Raw genomic sequence first — 20,091 nt, forward strand, 5'->3', positions numbered from 1 at the left:
CTTGTGCTTCATTAAATTGATAGCCAGACACAACAAGTTGATGGCACGACATTTGTCAAGTTAACAAGACAATCGTGGTGATAACTCTTTTAAGGGTATTTGTGCATTCGTTGTGGTCATCGAACAAGCAAACCAAATGCTTTGTCTTCTTTCGTTCGTTCGTTGGCTGCTGCTGCAGGGCAGCCTTGTATATTTTAGTTTTATGTGTTTTATATTTTTGGAAATTGTTAAGCAAAACAACTTGTACATTGTTGTTGTTGTTGTTGTAGTTGTGGTTGTATTTATTGTAGTGATGTTTTTATGGGTTAATAAAGCGCATTTCACACAATCAAATTAGCGAGCGAGTGCAGTGCGGTCAAGCGCATCAATTAGTGCATTCGAAATGGCCAATGGCCATTGAAATGGTTGCCATTGCTTCTTCTCTTTCTCTCTCTCTCTCTCTCTCTCTCTCTGGCATTCAATCGCATGTCAGAGGCAGTCAGGGGAAAGCAGCAGGCAGAGCTTGTCAGGTGATCAATCCAAGTGTTGGAAAAAAAAACATACAGGCGAATGCAGAGAGCAACTGACAGCCAACTAAGCTGCTTGAAATGTTCATTTTAGTATTTCACGCTAGAAAGCCAGAAATGCGCAAGAAAAACATATGAACATTTAGCAATAACAAATATATATAGGGGAATATATATATGTATGTATATAAATACATATATGTTTAATGTTTGTGAATGATTAATGGCACATTAGAATTGAAATTGTTTTGCTCATGTGTGGCAGAGAGCATCAGGCTCTGCTGCTGCTGTTGCTGCTGCTGTGGTTGTTGGCTGTGGTTGGGGCAGGTGCAACAACAGCAGCAGCAGCACCGAATATATTTTGCCATAATGTACATATATTTATATGCCTTTTTTTGTGTTGCTTTTTTGCACCCCGATTACTTCTTCCCTTCTCCCCTTTTTGGCAATCCCAATCCCAGAGCCATTGCAAAATGAACGTGGCCTTCTATGAGCATGCAAAGCAGAGCAGAGCGAAGCAGCTGCCAGCTGCTAAATGGAGGCATCGAAAGGGGAGAGAGATATGGGGGGGCAGAGGTACGGAGGGGAACTGCTACCTGCTGGCAGCCAAACAGGTGAGTGTTTATAATATGCATGCCAAAGTGTGGAAGCTGAGAAAAATCTAGCGAAAATACAAACACACTTAACGCATGGATATACTCAAAGCATACACTCACACTCATACTCATATTCACATTCACACACTCATAATCAGAGTGCGTGTGTGTGTGTGTGCATAGTTATATTTACTTAGTCTATTTATTTATGCTTATGTAGAAGCATGTGCAAAGTTTGCTTTCTCGCTCTCTCGCCTCTCCTCTCTCCAAGATGTTTGGCAACTGGTTGAATATGGTATTAACATATACTATATACATATACATATATGTCTGTAGATAAATATGCATTGCATTCTACTTCGATTCCAGTGCAATCTCAGCTTGTGTGAAAGTTTTGCCAAATTGTAGAAGCCGCAAAAACCCAAGAAACCGAAGCAAAACAGTTTTGTCGCTGCTGCTGCTCCTGCTATGAATTGTCAAGAGGGTTCAGTTCGGTTCAGTTTGGTCGTCTGTTTGCCAGCAATTTTCTAATTTTCCATTTTCGCATTTTACCATTTTCCAATGCTCTCTCGGATTGACTACGTCGAGTTCGAGTTCCGTTCTCCTCGACATTTTCTTAATAAACTTTAATGACTGCGGGCGTTGCAGTGTCAGCTGCACACACTTCCCCAGTTGACTGCAACTTTGATAGACCTGATAACCTGGTATGTTCCCCCTCCTCCCTCTTCCACTCGTTCTCCAAAGTATGCAATGCCACAGAGCATGCCACAATAAACCAACAGCATGTGCCGCCACCGCCGCCGTTGGAATGAGTTCCAGGGGGGACTGTAAAAGCAGGCTGAGCAATTTTCTGCCAAAATATCAAATGCTAGAGCGTAGATTTCACCAATAATTTAGTTGGACAGCACGTAGCGAGTGTCACGCATGCAGCAGCAGCAGTGGCAGCAACAGCCGCAGTAGCTGGTTTGGGTGGAATTTGTGGCATGCAACAAGCTTTTGGGGTTTTCCATTTTGGGTGCCAACTCATGCATTACTCATGACGTGTTTGTCAGCAGCAGCAGCAGTAGTATAAGAGCCTCTCTCTCTCTTTAGTCTAAGCTTTGTCGCCTTCGAATTGTCTTTGCCACACTTGCCACTTGCCAGTTGCCACTTGCCAGAGAGACAGTTTTAATATGGACGCTGCGACGCGTTTGCAGTTTAATGGACTTGGCTATAAAAAACCCAGTAAGAAAGCTAGAATTGAGTGCGCTCGGCTGTCAAATACCCGCTACCAATTTCGTATAAGCCCATATTCTGAAAATATACCACAAATATACTACAAATATACTGATAGATATATTTGGTATATTGATAGAGTACTACATTCACCATTTGATAAAAACCATATTTGAAAAATATACCATATTAAAATACCGCAAAAATACTAAAATATACCAAAAAATATATTTGATATATCGATATAACACCACACTCACCATTCGTATAAAACGTAATCTAAAGAATTACCATATTAAAATACCAAAAAAATACCAACATTTACCGTATGCTATATATGGTATGTCGATCTAGTACTACATCTACCATTCGCATAAAACCATGTTCTAAAAATATACCATATTCATATACCGAAAAAATACTGAAATATACCGAATATTATATTTGGTATATTAATATAGTATGACATTCACTACTCGATTAAAACCATATTTTGAAAATATACCATATTAATATACTACAAAATTTCTGAAAATATACTGAAAGCTATATTTGGTATAGTACTACATTAACCATTCGTATAAAATCACAATTTAAAAATATACCATATTAATAAACCACAAAAATACTAAAATATACTAAAAGATATATTTAATGTATCGATATAATACTACACTCACAATTCGTATAAAACCTTATCTGAAGAATTACCATATTAATATACCAAAAAATACCAAAATATGTATGGTATGGTATATATGTAGTACTATCAAGATCAAGAATATACTTTCTGGGGTCAGAGACGCATCTTTCTCTCTTTTACATACATTTCTTGGAGCCACAAAATTTATAATACCCTTTTACCCTATGGGTAACAAGTATAACAAGTCAAGAAAAATGCGAGGCACAGTTTGTAGACACTTAACGGCCATCGCTGTGGATGGATCGGACTTGTTTGGCGCAAATTAACACATTTATTAATGCCCCACAATTTGTTGCATAAATATTTATCGAAAAGTCGCAGGCAGGCAGGCAGCAGTAACATTAAAAATTTCTCGTTTATTTTCATATTCATATACATTTATAATCGTAATAATAATCATAATAATAATAATAATCATCGTAATACTCGTAAGTGTAATAATAATTGTAATAATAGACAAAGTTTATCACACACACATATGATATGGCTCGCAGGCAGGCGCACACACACACTTGCATACACACACACTCGTACACACACACTCGCACACACATTCGCTTAGCAACACAGACAGAGGATACACAGACACATACACGTACAGCATTTGAGATTAAAATAGCGCGATTTATTTTCGTTTTTCATTCTTGTTGTATTATTTATGCCTGTATTTTTTGCTTTTTGATTTTTGATATTTAATTTGATTTATTTTAGCTAGTTGTTAGGAAGAGTGCGCCTGCAAGCAGCTTGAGATGGGGCTTCAAAGCGTCTCCCTCAGTCCACCTTCGAGAGAGAGAGACACCTTATAAATTCGCTAAATGGCTGCTGGACATGACCAGGTTTGCTTTTGACGTCGACGTCGACGTCTGTTCTCTGCAGCAGCTGCTGAGGAAGCTAAACGCCAACAGCAGCAGCAGCGAGGCCAGAGCACAGCTGCTGCTGAGCATTAAGGTGCCAGCGGCATGTCCTTGCAGTGGCAATTGCTCGGACTCGAGACACAGCCGGAACTCGTCGTAGTCCAGGCGCGTGATGGCGCAATAATGATTGAGCATGCAGAGACCCTGACAGGCGGCATTCGATTGAAATCTCACGGCATTGGCACGTTGATATCTGTTAAAGAGAAGCAAAGGAAACATAAGCATATGTGTTTGAACCTAACTAGGAATTATTACACAAAGAAATAAAACAGTACAAATCGTTTTACAAAACTCTTAAATTGCACGATTGATTTTAACATTTTCTTATTCCTAAAGTATTTAACTATCTTTCATACAGTTCAAAATGAGACCAAATTTCCTAAATCAAGAATTATGTGCTTTAAATTAAAACTGTTTCATTCATTCTTAATTTTGATTGAAATAGGTATGATTTCTGCTTCATTTAATTTAAATTACTTTACAAACTATAAAAAAGAAAATATAAATAAATGTTATTGAGCAAATTTGGAAACTTCCGAATTTAAATCTGGGGCTGACCTTGATAGCTTTGTGATAGAACATGAAGCGTATTATTTTACAAGCGCCGGAGATCCTGGGTTCAAGGCTTGGTTGGTTTCCGAAATAAAATACTTTTGAAACTTCGAAGCAATATTAAAATATAAAACTGGGTAACAATTACAAATAATATTAAATTATAAATAATATTAAATTAGATATCGTTCTCAAAAATAAAGCAAAGTTTTTAAAAAAAAGTTTTCTTTTAGAACTTTTTTATATGCTTAAATGAAGCACAATAATTTTTAATTGTTCTTAAAAGAGTTGAGTCGATGGCCTAAGTAACTAGCACTCCCTTCTTTTAGTATTATATTATTTTTGTATAATAATTAGTCACGTAAATAAATAAATAACTAATGTTCTTAAATGAATTCTAAAAAGCGTGCTAAATTATTTGAAATTTCTCAAATCAAGAGTTATAAAAAAAGTTCTTAACTATAGAGTTTCATATTTGAATCAAAAATTTTCAGACTTGCTACGTTTTAACATCCCAAATTCTTGATTTTTAATTCAATAATAAAAGTTCTAGGCTTTTCTCTCAGTGTACCTTGTAAACCACGAGGCATCTTTGCCGGTGAAACGCTCGGCAAAGTTGTGCAGCGCTATGGCCGAGATGTCGGCCAACCCATAATAGTGCGTCAGATTGTATTCCGGCTGCCAGAGAGGTTCATGAGCTCGATTTGCTAGAGGCAAGTCCAACCAGTACTGCGTATAGTCTAGCACTTGGCCGCTGCCCGTGTCGAATTTGTAGAGACGCAGCGCTGGATTGTTGGAGCCTCCAATGCCCTCCTTTCGAGGGACCACCGAAGGCGCTATCATCAGCCATGAGATGGGCGTGCCTGCGAGCGAAACAGTTGCAGAAGGTTCCGTAGAGAGAGAAGATTGCTTTTGCTTACCTTGCTCATCGTAGATGAGTCGAAAGGTGTCCGAGTGCAGATGGCCAAAGAATTGTCCCTGTATCACCGAGGCGTACTTCCTCACCGTGTCCAAGTAGCGTTTGTTGTTCCGCTCCGTAAATATCAGCTGGCCACTGTGCTGAGGTCCCAGCTGACGCTCGTCCACGCCAGGAGGCATGTGACCCACAATGTAGACCTGGCGGGGGAAAAGAAAATGAGAGTGAGGAGAAGCATTTGAAATTTAAGAAAATTGTATTGTAGATAGGAGAGAAATGGAATGAATTTGTGTATGGATGTAGCCATTTCGCTTTAGAAATTTAAAGAGCTATCTTCTATATTATACTTTATTCATTATTATATTCTTCTTATACTTCATTCATTACAATCTTCTTACATTGACCAAGTCACCGAAGCGAACAAGCCCAATTGTTTCGAATGAACTTTTAGCTCTTTCCGATGTTCCCTTTTTTTCTTTCCCACCTGCTGGTGAACTTATATCATTTAGTGCCTCGTCTGCTCATCTCTCGGGATGGTTCAAGAAATTCAATCTTTACAACCCTCTATCGAAATCATTAGTCCTTTAACTATTGAGAAATCGCCTTCAGCTTCTAATCTAGTTGTTCAAAAAACACGTTTGTCTACTGCTATTGTTTTTGAACTACGATTAAAAGCTTTTATTTTTGATAAATTCCAAAAGCATTTTTTATTTCAAAAATACTAAATTTATTCCACTCTTCAATATAGTTGAAGAGAGGAATTCAGGAAAACTGAATTTCACGATCGAATCTTATAGTTCACGTTTTGTATACTTCAGGCCAACTAATATGATACCGTTTAGGTTTTGTCACTAAATAAGTCTTTTAATATATTTCATTCAGTGAAAGATATCAAAAATAAATTTGATATATATTTATCAATATGTTTCCATTCTTTGGATGTTCTAAGAAAAATGTAATCATCAAATTCCGCTAACTGCCCAGCAGGGAAATGGATCATTTACAACAAATTCTAACATTAATTTTCTGCCATTCTGAATTAAACTTATATTTATTTTCATCTTCACAAAACTATAAAATTTTATATTATCACCAAAATATATTTTTCACAATTAATGTATTATTTATTAATCATTATTTTGATTTATAGCAGCATTTGTTATATTTGTTGGCATTTTAAAGTGTCTATAAATTAGCTAAATAGCATTTGCTTTGCCAAACAAAATGTGGAGCGCCAAAGCGTTCGTGCGTTAGATTTAGATTTGCTTTCCATAAAGCAACAAATATTTGCAAAATAATATCAAATGAAATGCAGACATTCTGACATTCCATTAAACTAATGTCATTTAAATATATGAAATGTAGATAACATTTTATTTTAACTATTTTGCTGTTTATATATATTCATAGTCATTTTGGAATTTATATAATTTTCTCTTAGTTATACATTTTAAATATATTAATATTATTTATATTTGATTTAAACTGAATGCCTTTTGCAATCGGCGCTTTAGAAAAAAAAGTTTGTGTTAATTAGAATTCATTGTTTTCTGTATACAGAGAACAAAAAATCTAGATTGAGAAGTAGATAGTAAATCTTGATTGGAGATTTTATCTTCTTGGTTCAATTTTAAGATTTTTCGATACTAGAAACAAGATAATTATCTTTAATTTCAATATTGGGCAATTTAAATTTTTTTAGCAGGATTTCATTCTTGATGTAAGATTTAATCTTCTTGGTTCAATTGAGTTTTTTTCGTATAATTTTTTTTTTTGTATAATTTCGATCTTGATTTAAGACTAAAACTTCTTAGTATCATTTTAATAACATACAATCTTTTTTTTTTCTTTTAGATTTTCCTTCGTTCAATTTTAAGATTTTTCGATACTAAAATAGATCTTGAATTTCAAGATTAGACAATATAAATTTTTTAAAATTTTAAAATAAATCTTCTTATTTCAATTGAGATTTTTTCATTCGTGAAACAAGGTTATAAACACGATTGAGCATTGTAGATTTTTTTTGTAGAATTTCGATCTTGATTTAAGACTAAACTTTCTTGGTTCAATTTTGATATTAGACAACCTTGTTTCACTTTATTCTTGATGTTAACTCGTTTTTTCTTTCTGTGTACTACTCACCGTCTCCTGCTTCTGCTTCGCCTTGCTGAGCACCTCGTCCAACCAGAGCCACTGCTGCTCAGCCAGCAGCTGATCCTGAGCAGACATGGTGCTGCTCGCAGCATTGGGTTCGCCATAGTATTCGTTATGCCACCGCAGACTGTGCGACATCCTTGGCTCTGGCTCGTGATCGAACCGCATAAAGTTGGTGTTGAGGGCAACGATGCGCAGGCGACTCTTTGTCTGTTCGATGGAGTAATATCCGCCTTGTTCGAAGGTGTTGAGTGCCTCAGTGGGCAGCCAATGGCGCCAGAGTTCACCCATCTGCTTGTACTTCTGCTGGCTGTTGCTGCTGCTGCCATCCTCGTGGCCCAGCACCGGGAAGATGAACGGAGCCGAGAAACTGCGTCCCAGCAACTCGGTGATGTTGCGTAGAATTTCGTGTTGCTTCTGCTCGGACAATGGTTGAGCTGAGTGAGATAGAGCATCGCCTGTCCAGAGCACAAACTCCACGTTGTCGCCTTGTTTGGCCTTCATGGTTTTGACTGCCGATTCCACCAGACTCCAGGGACTGTCGCAGTTGTAGTTGCCAAAGGGACCCGGCGACTCCATGGACTGTGGAGCTGTTGAAGCCCCGGGACGCGACAGCTGCCAGCAGCTTCTGTAGACGTCGCCCTGCGTGGAGTACAAAGTGTCCAGATGCAGGTCGCTGATGTGCCAGAAGTAGCCTGCAAAAAGAGAGAGAGAGAGAATATGAATTTAAAGAGAAGCAGAAATCGATAAAGTGGAAGATTTTAGGTACTAGGGATTAGTGCTGGGCAATTCCGGGATGGGAAAGACCACGATTCGAGGAGCATTTGCATGCCGGCTGTGTTGTAAAAACCCTGACAAACATTTTGCGGCCATCGGATTGGTTGACTGACCTGAACTGAACTATGTTTCTACTCTTCGACTACCTGAGTGTGAAGTCAAGAGGTCACTGCGAGGTGTTGAGTTGATCGAAATGCGAGTTGCAAAATCAGTTGGCGTTGGCATGCGCTTTGAACAGTAGTTGAATATAAATCAATATTCGTGAGTCGTTAGAGTCGAGCGAGAGAGGATAAGTATAAGTCCGGTTAGTCTGTGCACAACGAGTTGTTCAGCTTAGACGCGGAGTACTTGCATGACGGCAAAATGAGCTTGCGATTGGGTCTCTCCCTGCTGCTAATGTTCGGCATGTCGCAGCTGATGCAGCAGGTGGATGCCAGGAAACTTTGCGGCGATGCACTCAATAACGCCCTTGACGTGATTTGTTCTTCTGGATTCCCCCTTAGGATCCCACGCGACAGTAAGCACACTTTACATCTCTTAATCTCGAAACTCTTTTAAGTGACAATCTCCATTTCATTCCTTGTAGCGGACAGACAACAAAGTCCCGAGAAGGCGCTGCTCCGCAAGTGGCGTCTCTTGGCCTTGCAACTGCAATTGGATCAACCGGAAAATGATGAAAAGGATGATGAAGCTCCTGTCGCTGCCATAGACGAAGGCAGCGAACGGAAGCTACATCGTCCAAGGCGCGAGGGACGCATTATCGACGATTGCTGCGAGAATGGATGCACCTACGATACTCTCCGGTTATACTGTGCCTAAGGAGCCCCACCTTCCACCTCCCACCTTTGAGATCTACCCGCTGCGAGAAGTCCCGAGAAACATAAAAGGAACACCAAAAGGAACTTGCGTTTTGCAAATTCATTTACATTTACTTACACTTAACGGAAAAAGCTCCCCCAAAAACATTTACATTTAATATTAATAATTCCCAATGTCTTATTGTAATATTTCATGGACGCAATAAAGTTACTCGATAACAATAGCAAAACAAAAGGTTTAACTTCGTTTGTCCAAAATAAAAAGTAAGAAAAATCCCCTCAACGAGAGAAAATTCCTCTCCCCCCCCCTTACCCCATGGGGTTGGTTTCACGTCAATGCGAATGCTTTGCCCTTGCATTCTCGGAACAATAATGAAAATATTGAATTTTTAATTAGATGACGCTGTGTTTTTCAACCAAAACAACAAGTGGGGAGGCCAACAACGACTGCCGAATGTTCTAAAAAGTGGAGAATACTTGATGTTCTATGTAGTACAATTCTTCTTTAAATATTACTTTATAACATATATAAGAAGGATTTTCGAAAGAATGATGAATATTTCAAGATATTTTATTCCCCAAAACTACAAGTGGAGCCTAAACGAAGAAAATGTTTAAAAATCTGTATAATACTTGATGTTATATGTAGTAATATTTTGTTGATTAAGTTTTAAGGAAAGGGAGATAAATATTGAAAGAAATTTTACCCCAACAATGACTGCCCGATGTTTTAGAAACTGTCGAATTCTTGAGATGAATAATTTCGAAACAAAGAAAGTTTCATTTTTATAAATCTTTTATTTCCCATAACTACAAGTGGAAGTAAACGAAGAAAGGGTTCTAAAATCTGCAAAATATATAATTTTATGTGTAGTAATAGTTGGTTGATTAATTTGAAAAGAATGTGAGATGAATATTGCAAGATATTTTATGTAGTAATATTTAGTTGATTACTTTCGAATGAAAATGAGATAAATATTGGAAGAAACGATTGATCGATGATTTAGAAACTGTCTAATTCTTGAGATGATTAATGACAAATGAAAGTTGAATGAAGGTTGAATTTAAAGCAGATTCCAATATTCTAAAAAATTGAATATTCCATGATTTTATATTTTGATTTAATAATTAATGATTACAAATTTCAAAGCTATTGAGACAATGAAGTATCCATTAAGGAAAAGAATGTTATAAGCCTTGAACTTTTAAGAATAAAAATAAAAATTAGTCATTATTTGAAGTCCCTGTTTTAATTCACTCTTTTCTAATGAAGAGAGAAAACGTATTCTCAGAAATATCTTGACAATATATCTGAGAATTTTATGGCAATAAAGTTTAACTTTCATTAATATTAAATTTCGTGAAAATGAATAATTTAAAAGAAACTGAACTACTGCAGAAATACTTGAAAACTGAAATTGGTAATTAGTTGTCACTTTAGAAAGTAATTATATAACTCACTTATTGAAGCATTCTGTCAATACAATTTATTTAGAATTATGTGTTATACATTTGGTTGGTTAAGTTATCAGTATGCAACAAGTATGCAAATCTTGTTTCAACTGCTGCACATATTACATGTATAATCCTGCTACACTTTGCATTCCTTTGGCATGATTTGGCCTTATTTCAAGCTGTGCCAATTCCATTAGACAAGTTCGCGAGCCGGCGGCAAGAGTGAAAGAGTAAAAGAGTGTAACACAGTGGCAGAGTAAACAACACAAAGCCAAGGCAAGGCTAGACACGGGGGCAAATAGGGCAAGGGAAAAGGCTGAGGAGGGGATGAGGTTGCTTTTGTTTTTCAACAATTGCGATCTACGCGTAATTCTGGTGTGAAAATGAAAAGCAAAATATAAACAAAGACGTGAGGCGCAGATAACGCCAGCTGATATGAGTAAAATGCCACCCACATACACATACACATCCACATACACACATGCCACAAACACACATGCCACGCTGTGTTGTTGGATGCTTAACTGACATTGCGCCTAACACTTGCTGACACTGCTCGGTGGAGCTGTGAAGCTGCACGATGGCTGATGATGGCCTGGCCATCATCATATAAAGAGCCGCAGCAGCCGAAGTGGAAGCACAGTTACGACTACGTTTTGGATTAAACAACACATGAAAATGCATTTTGTAAATACCAAATTCATCTTGCTGATCTGCAGCCTGTTTGCTGTCTGCCAAGCCGAGTCCATCGTCATCTGCGGCGATGGCTTAGCCGATATGCTGATGCGCATCTGCGAGAATGGCTATAACACCAGATTTAAGAGAACAGGTAAGAAGACAACCTTTAATGATCCTATATATAAGGTAATCTACACTCTCTTTTCAGGCGCTATTCTGCCGGATTATAATGCCATCGATTCGGAGAACAACGCTAATGCTTTAGACAACTTTGGAGCCTACTCGAGCATCGACTATCAAAGACAACCTCTGCTCTATGCCATGCTGGGCGAGAGTGCTCGTCATCAGCTGCTTTCGACCCGACGACGTCGATTTAACATTGTCGAAGAGTGCTGCGATAAACCCTGCACAACTCAAGAGCTCAAGATGTACTGCCGTTAAACTGCCTCCCAAACAGTCAAAGACCAAAGTTCATATAGAATACTTTGCATTGGACTTAATTAAGATAATGTTACTATTGTCACACAGCCAAATGTGCTAAGAGCTAATTACGAAAATAACTATTTTAAATAAATAAATTATCCTAACTATTTTTAGTGGTGGTATGAAAGAAGTAAGATACTTGCTACCGATTTCGAATAAAAGCAAAACAGTGCAGTGTTATTCTTTAAATTTACCAAATAAATAAACGTAAAAATACTAAATTATACCAAGGGTTATATTTGGTATATAAAATATACAATAGAGTACAAAATGTACTACAGTGTCCTTACTAAGTGGGCTTTTTTCCTATAAAAAAGTATTTTCAGCAATCAGAAATACTGTAGTTGTTATTGTATGTAGCAAAATTCGAGACTCTAGCTTTAAATTTAAGCTTGCTGCTCGATTTTTGACAATTTGCAGGGGCTGAAGTAGGGGTGATATAAATTTGAAACAAACTTGATCTGCGTGCAAACATAACAAGTAAGAAAGTTACAGTCGAGTGTGCTCGACTGTGAGATACCCGCTACCCATTTTTAATAAAGGCAAAATATTGCGGTATCATTTTGAAAATATACCAAAATACTACAAAAATACTAAAAATATACCAAATGGTATGTTTGGTATATCAATATAGTACCGCATTCAAAATATACCATAAACGGCACAATGTGCCAGATTGTCGGCCAAAGCAACTCAGACCCCTAGTAAGTAGGCGTTTTTGCCCATACAAAAGTATTTCTTTAATAACTTCCACAATTTTTATCTGATCGCAACCAAATTTGCAGGAATCATAACTACTATAGTAATTATTATACCAAAACTCGCAACTTTAGCTTTAAAATTACGCTTGTTATTCGATTTTTTTGATTTGCGGGGGCGGAAGTGGGCGTGGCAAAAATTTGAAACAAACTTGATCTGCGTGCAAACATAACAAATGCTGTCGAAAAGAAATGATAGCTCTATCTCTTATAGTCTCTGAGATCTAGGTGTTCATACGGACAGACGGACGGACACACAGACGGACAGACGGACATGGCTAGATCGTCTCGGCTGTTGACGCTGATCAAGAATATATATAGTTTATAGGGTCGGAGATGCCTCCTTCTACCTGTTACATACATTTCCTGCCGGCACAAAGTTATAATACCCTTCTACCCTATGGGTAGCGGGTATAAAAAGTGCTGTCGGAAAGCTTTATCTCTTATAGTCGCTGAGATAAAGGTGTTCATACGGATGGACAGACAGACGGACAGATGGACTTGACTATATCGGTCTCGTCTGTTGACGTTGATCATGAATATATATACATTATAAGGTCGGAACTGCGCCCTTCTGCCTGTGACATATGTTATTTCACTTCTCATATAGTATAGTCACAAATTTATAATACACTTCTATAGAAATTGAAGAAATGTTAAGGAACTAAATTACTGTTGTAGTATAAAACTATATTAAAACACATGAAAATTTCATTTCATTCAAGTAATCATGTGATGTCTGATCTACAAGTGTTGACAAGAAAGATTGATAGTTCTAGCTCATGACAATTAGATGACATTTCATCGATCTTTCTTTTATGCAATTATTTTGACAATTACCAAAAATATCATACGTCAATTCACACAATTTGGTTAAAGAACATTTCATTCAGCTGGCAACAACAAAAAAGATAAATTAGCATTAAAATTTCATAATTTGAAATTTTGGTGATTTACTTAATTGAGCGAAAAGTGCGATGTGTTGTCAGATATTGCGCTTTTTTGTTTGTTTAACTCATACTCTTGGGGTACTAAAGCATTAGATTTGTATACTTATAGCATTTTTTATTCAAAGTTAAACTCCTTTTGTACCTAATAGTCCAATTTGTCTGATTACCGGAAATCTTGTTAAAACAGACTGACAGACAAAATCTTTTAGCTATTGCATGTTTATTGGAATAAGATTTATGAATATAATCCAATACGATGTTACTTAGAATTTGATTTGAATTTATTTGGTCTTATGACTAGACTCCAATACGATGATGTTTTAATGCGTATTGGATTACAATTGGGATTAGTCTAATGATGAGAGTCAAATACGATGTTGCTAACCAAGCCACTGAGGAATAGAAAACGTTGCGACTCGAAGAATATTTTAGCAATGCCTTAATTCTGATGAAAAATAAAAGAAAAGCAACTAAGAAAGCTACTTGTCGAGTGTGCTCGACTGTGCGATACTTCCCACTCATTTATAATAAAGCAAAACTGTGCAGAATTATCTTCAAAATATTTCAAAAATATACAAAATATAATCTATTTTAGTACTCAATGCTATATTTTAAATATAGTAATATATAAATACAGTAGAATCCGGTTTCAGCGACTTTCAAGGGACACCTACTAACCAAAAGTTGAAAAATAAAATCTTGTTTATTTTATGGTTGCCATAGGTTTTTGAAATACAACTAATTAATGTTTTAATCAATTTAATTTGTATGGGGACCCACCAAGTCATCGAATTTTCGTAAGAAAAACCGGACGGTCGCTATAAGCGGCGTCGTTATAACCGGATTCTACTGTATACTAAAATATACCAAAGACTATTACTAAAACATTTCTACTTTCTGGGTAGCTGTTATAAAAAGAAAGGTAAGCTAATATAGTCGTCAGCTAATATGCGTCAATAAGCCAATATCACGTTGGCGTGCTGCATCGTGTTGCTGGATACTGAAACTGATGTCAATGGATGCATAACTGACATTGCGTCTAACACCGGTTGACAGAGCTCAGAGGAGCCGTGGAGCTGCCTGATGCATTGACTCTTGATATAAAGAGCTGACGCAGCTGTAATAGAAGCACAGTTGTGGTTCGTCTGCCACTACCAAAAGCATCTGTTGGATGAAGAGTACAACAAAATGCATTTCGGGAATTCCAAATACTTTTTATTTCTGGCATTTGGCCTCGTCATTACTTTCTGTGGGGTTGAATCCGTTCACGTTTGTGGTGATGGTTTAAGCGACATGATGGCAAGAATATGCACACATGGCTTTAACTACAGATTGAAGAGATCCGGTAAGTATACTAACTATGTGCTGATCACATCCCTCAACTGAAATATTTGTAGAAGATACTAGAAACAACAACAATGCCTTGATAGACTTGGAAAAACAGCCGCTGCTTTATGCTATATTAGGCGAGAGTGCTCGGAATCAAATTTTGTTCACCCGACGACGTCGATTTAGCATTGTTGACGAGTGCTGCGTTGACTCCTGTCCAACATCGCAGCTCAGGGAGTACTGTCTTTAATTGACAAGTGAAACACCCAAAGGACTCGATTTCACTATTTCAAATTTTGAATGGATAAGAAGACAATTTATAAGTATTATATTTGATTATACCTAACTTCGTGAATGTTATTAACGACCAATTGCAAAATATGTTAAAAATGGAAATACAAATTATGTTATGAATTACAATTTTAAATAAATTAAAATGCATGAACTAATTTTAAATACTTTTAAAGTTTTTCTAGCTTAAGAAGGGATTATTGTTAGTTGAAATTTCTTTATATCGAAAAGTAGAGATTGACTGTTCTGTGTGACTGAACTGTATTCTGAAGTGTGTTCAATTGGCTTGTCGAAACAAAAAGAAAACCAATAAAAAAATAAGTAAAATCAAGCAATATTTATAATATATGCAAGGTTTCTTAACAATTCTTTTTTCTTCTTATATGTCTGACAATTTGTCAGTCGGTATTAACACCCATATCTCAGAGGCTATAAGACAGTACTTGTTATTTTTCCGCGCTGAAAAAAATTGCTTTGAAATTTTTACCACACCGCCTCAGAAAATCAGAAAATTCTAATCGGAAGTGTAAGTTTGAAACAAGACTCAAGATTTATGGTATTAATAGCAATAACTACAGTATTTATGATTCCTGAAAATTTGGTTGCAATCACAAACAAATTAGAATTATGGCATAGAACTGCAATCGGGACTTTAGGGTGTCAATGTGGTATCTGTTTAGCCTGTAAGGTGGTGTATTTTGTACTATATGGTATATTTTTAGTATATAAATATACCAAATATAACATTTGGTATATTTTAGTGTTTTTTTTTTGGTATGCTAATTAAGCATATTTTAAAAATAATACGATAATGTTTTGCTTTTCGGTAGCGGATATCTCACAGTCGGGCACACTTAACTGTCTATTAGGTTCGATAATAATAGTGCAACATAGGTTAGATACTGAATGCAAGAAAAGGTGTGAAATTACTTTTACTTTCAACAATTACCTTAATGACAATTTAGGTGTATAACTGAGAATAAAGAGGAAAGAGTCGTTAGCTAATATGAGTATGCTCACATCGCGATGGCTGCGATGCTGAATACTGCAAAGGTTATCAGAGGATTCTAAGCTGACATTGCGTCTAACACTAACTGATACAACACAGAAGAGCTGCTGATGCAGTGAGACCTCAGATGTGGTTTGACTGCCATGACCACATCAGTAGTAGGTCTTCTATTCAACATCATATGAATATGAAGGGATAGAAGTCGAAGTACATTTTGATGCAGCTTCGCAGCTTCATTTCTTTATGCAGAATCCATTTATGTTTGCGGTTACGCTTTGAATAAAATGTTTACGCGGAGCTCAGCGAATTCTGTTTTTAATTATTAAGCATATTGAAAGTAAACGGACAAGCACAGTAAAAAAGAAACCTGGCGACTTCTTCATTTTTTTATTTACAACGTAACTTTCCTTAGTGGACAACACCTTTAAAAGGACCTCAATACACATTGAAGTTCTTTGAGAGTACAACACAGTAGACCGAACAAAAATGGAGCCTATTCATGGAAGGAAACCCCATTCAACTAAGAATATTAGTCCTACATAGTTGAATCTCTACTTAACTGCATAAAAATACGTTTATAATGCATCGAAATGATATATTATTATAAATGTTAGTATAGTTGCGCATTTATAACAACTGCATAAATTTGTTTTTACACTTGCGTGTTTTCTTACAAAATAAGAAGTACACAAAAATTCATCTAACACGAATTTCAGTAGCTCTGTGTTATGTAGATCCTTGTTCCGCTTAATTTATTTCCCTTCACACTCGATGTGCTAGAAACGCGACCCATGTAAAGCGAGGGTCAATGTACATGAGTTAAGTGAGCAATACGTTATTTTTGACTTCAAAAGTAGGCCACATTTTGCCGCGAATGTATTGTTGATTAATAAACTAAGAAAATTCTAATAACTTTAAAAATACCAAAAACAATAAGGTAACAAAATAAAAATTCGTTAAATTTGGAATTTATGTAAATTGTTTCTTCAGTCAAAGTAGTTAAATTCATTATTAGTTGTGTCATATTTGTTAAAAGTAAAGCAACGCAACTAATTTTGAATTTTCTGCCAAGTGTGCCATGAACGCTAGATGGCGCCAAAAACACTTTGTTCGAAATCCAATTGGAGTTTGGTTAAACTAAATAGAATAGAAGTTAATTTTATGGTTTGCAGTAACTAAAAGTAATAACTGAAAAGGTTAATCAAATAAAAAATCAATGTGGTAGTTAATTTATGCAGTTCAATTTTATTTCAAGCGTTTCTAATAGTATAAATACAGTGCTAAGTGCATGTTGCATAGTGCAACAAGGCTACGTTTCAGGTCCTCAAGGTTCAATCTGTTGCAAAGTGTACTTTGATCGCGGTGCTGGGGGTTCGAATGGAGATATCAGAGAATGGTAAACTGGATCTAGGCGGCGCAATAAGCTAGCAACTCGGAGGTGCGACAAGCCCGAGCACAGCATTCATCGACGATGTCGCCACGAGTGCGTCGTCGTGTGGCAGTCAGCGAGCTGAGAGCGTTCTCCGGCCGGAAGATGCTGTGCATGCGTCCATTGCTGATCATGGGATATGCGAGAAGCTCAGCTGAGTTGGGTGACTCCTTCTGCTCGATGTACTGAATGGGATCGAGGGGATCAAAGTCGACAAGAGCTAAACCAGAGACCCGAGACTGTTGTAGTAAAGAATATTTTCGTCGACTGCTTTCGAGTACTTACGATTGCCACTGCGTTTGCGTTCAATCATGCGATTGTAGCCCTTCTTGCCTGTGCCCTCGCAGAGGCGGGCGAGCATATCGCTCAGTTGGGTGCTGCACATACGTATGTCGATGGACTCAACGGTGGCCAGAGCGCAGAGGGCCAAAAGGAAGGCCAACGAGAAGTAAATTGTCTTGCACATTGTACTTTGTGTGTTTGCTGTGTGAATTGGGTTAAGAGTGCGATGATGGTGCGATGGAACTGATGCTGCAACATTGCCAGCCGCACGCTTATATACTACTCTCGATTACCAAACTGTGTGTGCGGTGTGTCACTTTGTGTTAGAGGTGATGGCGACAAGTTGAGTGCATTTTGGAGTAGCTTCGAGTAAGCGAAGCGAAGTCCTTGCTAAATTCGTTCAATGTCAGCGCCGCTCACTTTTCGTTGACTTATGCAAATTTTTGATGCCCCACCACATTGTTGTCCTCGATTATGCGCGCCTGCCGGGTATAGACAGCGAGTGGGAGGGACAGTGGACGGGGGCGTGAATGTAGGCGGTCGACTTGGTATGCGTCTTTGTCAGCCAATTAAACAATTTGGGTGTAAAAGGACAATGTTAGGTTCGGGCGTGTGTTCGAGCTAAGCCCTAGCCTGCATTTATGAATACCAAATGAGTTGTTTCAGCGCTAATACCCTGCACCCAACAAGAAACCCAAAAGGCAGCGAACACGAGTCGCAGACTTAATTAACAACTCGGCAAGAAAAAAAAGTGTAGCATACTTTTAGGCGCTGTCATATAAAGGCGTCTCGCTTTAGCTTATTGTGAGTGTAGAGGATATGTGCGAGTCGTGCAGCGTTTTGGTGCAGTGTTGGTGTGGCATGCTTGGCTTGACTTGGCTTGGCTTGTCTTTACTTACCGATGCGGGCGTTGGCAACATCTGGCATCCAAAGGAGCGCAAGGAGCGCGGTTAACAACCAGCTAAAGCTGAAGTTAGTCATTTAGCTGCTGCGGCTGTTGCTGCTGCTTCTGTTGTTGTTGCTGCTGCTGTTGCACGGCAGCAACAGGAGGATGGAGAACCCGCTGCCTTTGTAGCAGCTCAAGGGCTATGAACGAGGTGGAACTTTTTGTACTACCCCTTAGTAACTTTTGCTTTAACGTTTGGCTTTGGCTTTTGTTGTTGCGAGAAAAGTTTTTGCACAGTTTTACTTTTATTCATTAGCTAAATTTTGTGCTGCATAAATAAGTGATTACGATTATGATTACTTTTACGAGTGCGCATACGAATATGAATATGAATACAAATACGAATACGATTTGGAATATGAATACGAGCGAGTCTCTCTCTTAGCATTGAGTGTATAGTATGAGTGTAGAGGCGATTGTGATTATTCTTTCTGACGGCAATAAGCTCTCAGTTCATAGTACGAGCAGGCCTTCAAGCAGCACTCCTCATGGATGCCAGTATTCTGACGCCGCAGGCGACGCGACTTGATCAGCACCTCGGTGCCATAGAGATTGGACAGCATGGAGCTCAGCTGGTAGCCGGGATGATGACTCGTCTCCGTCAGCGTGTTGGCATCGGCGGCGCGTCGCTTGCCCAGCGTATTGTAGCCGGTGTCATAGCAGACCGCATCGAGTGCAATGTTCAGCGCATGGCCGCACAGCTTGTGCATGCCCTGGAGATAGGCGAGTGCCCGATTGTCGCGGATATCGCTGGCTTTGCTGGCGCTGCTGCAACAGAAGCGACACCAGCCCAGCAGCAGCAGTGGTAGCAACAGCTGCTGCAACATCAATTGCCGCCGTTGCTGGCCACCGTGGCGTGTTGCATAAAAGGAGCTGCTAATGCTCTTGATGTTGCTGCTGCTGCATCGACTGGTGTTGCTGTTGTTCGACATTTTGCGGGAGTCCTGTGAGTGCGTTTGCCTGATTGCCAAAGGCAACTCCTGCTTTATATACCATTGCAACGAACGAACGAACGAACGGTTCAATGCACTTTTTGGCTGCATGCGTATTTGGCAAGAGTTAGAGTTGGCCAAAACTGCTATCGACTCCTGCCCCTGCTCCTTCTCCTCCAGCTGAAGTTGAGGCATACCGAAAACAGCCGCAACTCATACTCCCAAGCTAAGTTAACGCTAAAAGGCTCTGACTGGCTGTCGATGGGCATTAAAATTGAAGCTTGTAACAAGCTGCCACACTCATTAGCATGTGTGGCAAGGTGAAAAGTATGCTTCACTTAGCTGCTCGCTGGCGCCAGTGTGGCAAAAGACAAAGCAAGAGAGAGAGGGCGATATTC

General features: G+C 38.2%; 6 protein-coding genes across 6 annotated transcripts in view; 3 read left to right on the forward strand and 3 right to left on the reverse strand.

The window, feature by feature from the left end:
* Positions 1–3,356: 3,356 nt before the first annotated feature.
* Positions 3,357–20,091, reverse strand: part of LOC132791080 (acid sphingomyelinase-like phosphodiesterase 3b) — a 28,387-nt gene continuing 11,652 nt past the window's right edge. The window contains exons 2-6 of the mRNA XM_060799871.1: positions 18,715–19,029; positions 7,545–8,251; positions 5,407–5,602; positions 5,058–5,349; positions 3,357–4,127 (exon numbers count right to left, since the gene is read on the reverse strand). Of these exons, the coding sequence (XP_060655854.1) occupies positions 3,821–4,127; positions 5,058–5,349; positions 5,407–5,602; positions 7,545–8,251; positions 18,715–18,796 (1,584 nt within the window). The 5' untranslated portion in view covers positions 18,797–19,029 and the 3' untranslated portion in view covers positions 3,357–3,820. The remainder of the gene's footprint in view (positions 4,128–5,057; positions 5,350–5,406; positions 5,603–7,544; positions 8,252–18,714; positions 19,030–20,091) is intronic.
* On the forward strand, positions 8,697–9,152 carry LOC132792869 (probable insulin-like peptide 4). Its single transcript, XM_060802385.1, has 2 exons — positions 8,697–8,850; positions 8,920–9,152. The coding sequence occupies exons 1-2, from the start codon at positions 8,697–8,699 to the stop codon at positions 9,150–9,152; spliced, it is 387 nt and encodes a 128-aa protein (XP_060658368.1).
* On the forward strand, positions 10,695–11,987 carry LOC132791200 (bombyxin A-2 homolog). Its single transcript, XM_060800037.1, has 2 exons — positions 10,695–11,435; positions 11,493–11,987. The coding sequence occupies exons 1-2, from the start codon at positions 11,279–11,281 to the stop codon at positions 11,723–11,725; spliced, it is 390 nt and encodes a 129-aa protein (XP_060656020.1). The 5' UTR covers positions 10,695–11,278; the 3' UTR covers positions 11,726–11,987.
* Positions 14,621–15,235, forward strand: LOC132792539 (probable insulin-like peptide 5). Its single transcript, XM_060801960.1, has 2 exons — positions 14,621–14,820; positions 14,873–15,235. The coding sequence occupies exons 1-2, from the start codon at positions 14,664–14,666 to the stop codon at positions 15,052–15,054; spliced, it is 339 nt and encodes a 112-aa protein (XP_060657943.1). The 5' UTR covers positions 14,621–14,663; the 3' UTR covers positions 15,055–15,235.
* Positions 17,339–18,047, reverse strand: LOC132791559 (probable insulin-like peptide 3). Its single transcript, XM_060800523.1, has 2 exons — positions 17,819–18,047; positions 17,339–17,753 (listed from the first exon to the last, which is right to left on the reverse strand). The coding sequence occupies exons 1-2, from the start codon at positions 17,997–17,999 to the stop codon at positions 17,512–17,514; spliced, it is 423 nt and encodes a 140-aa protein (XP_060656506.1). The 5' UTR covers positions 18,000–18,047; the 3' UTR covers positions 17,339–17,511.
* Positions 19,027–19,710, reverse strand: LOC132791081 (probable insulin-like peptide 1). The gene has a single exon (XM_060799873.1). It carries the CDS (start codon positions 19,691–19,693, stop codon positions 19,184–19,186), a length of 510 nt encoding a protein of 169 aa, XP_060655856.1. The 5' UTR covers positions 19,694–19,710; the 3' UTR covers positions 19,027–19,183.

The sequence above is a fragment of the Drosophila nasuta genome, chromosome 3 (genome assembly GCF_023558535.2).
Source record: "Drosophila nasuta strain 15112-1781.00 chromosome 3, ASM2355853v1, whole genome shotgun sequence".
Classification (NCBI taxonomy): Eukaryota; Metazoa; Arthropoda; class Insecta; order Diptera; family Drosophilidae; genus Drosophila; species Drosophila nasuta.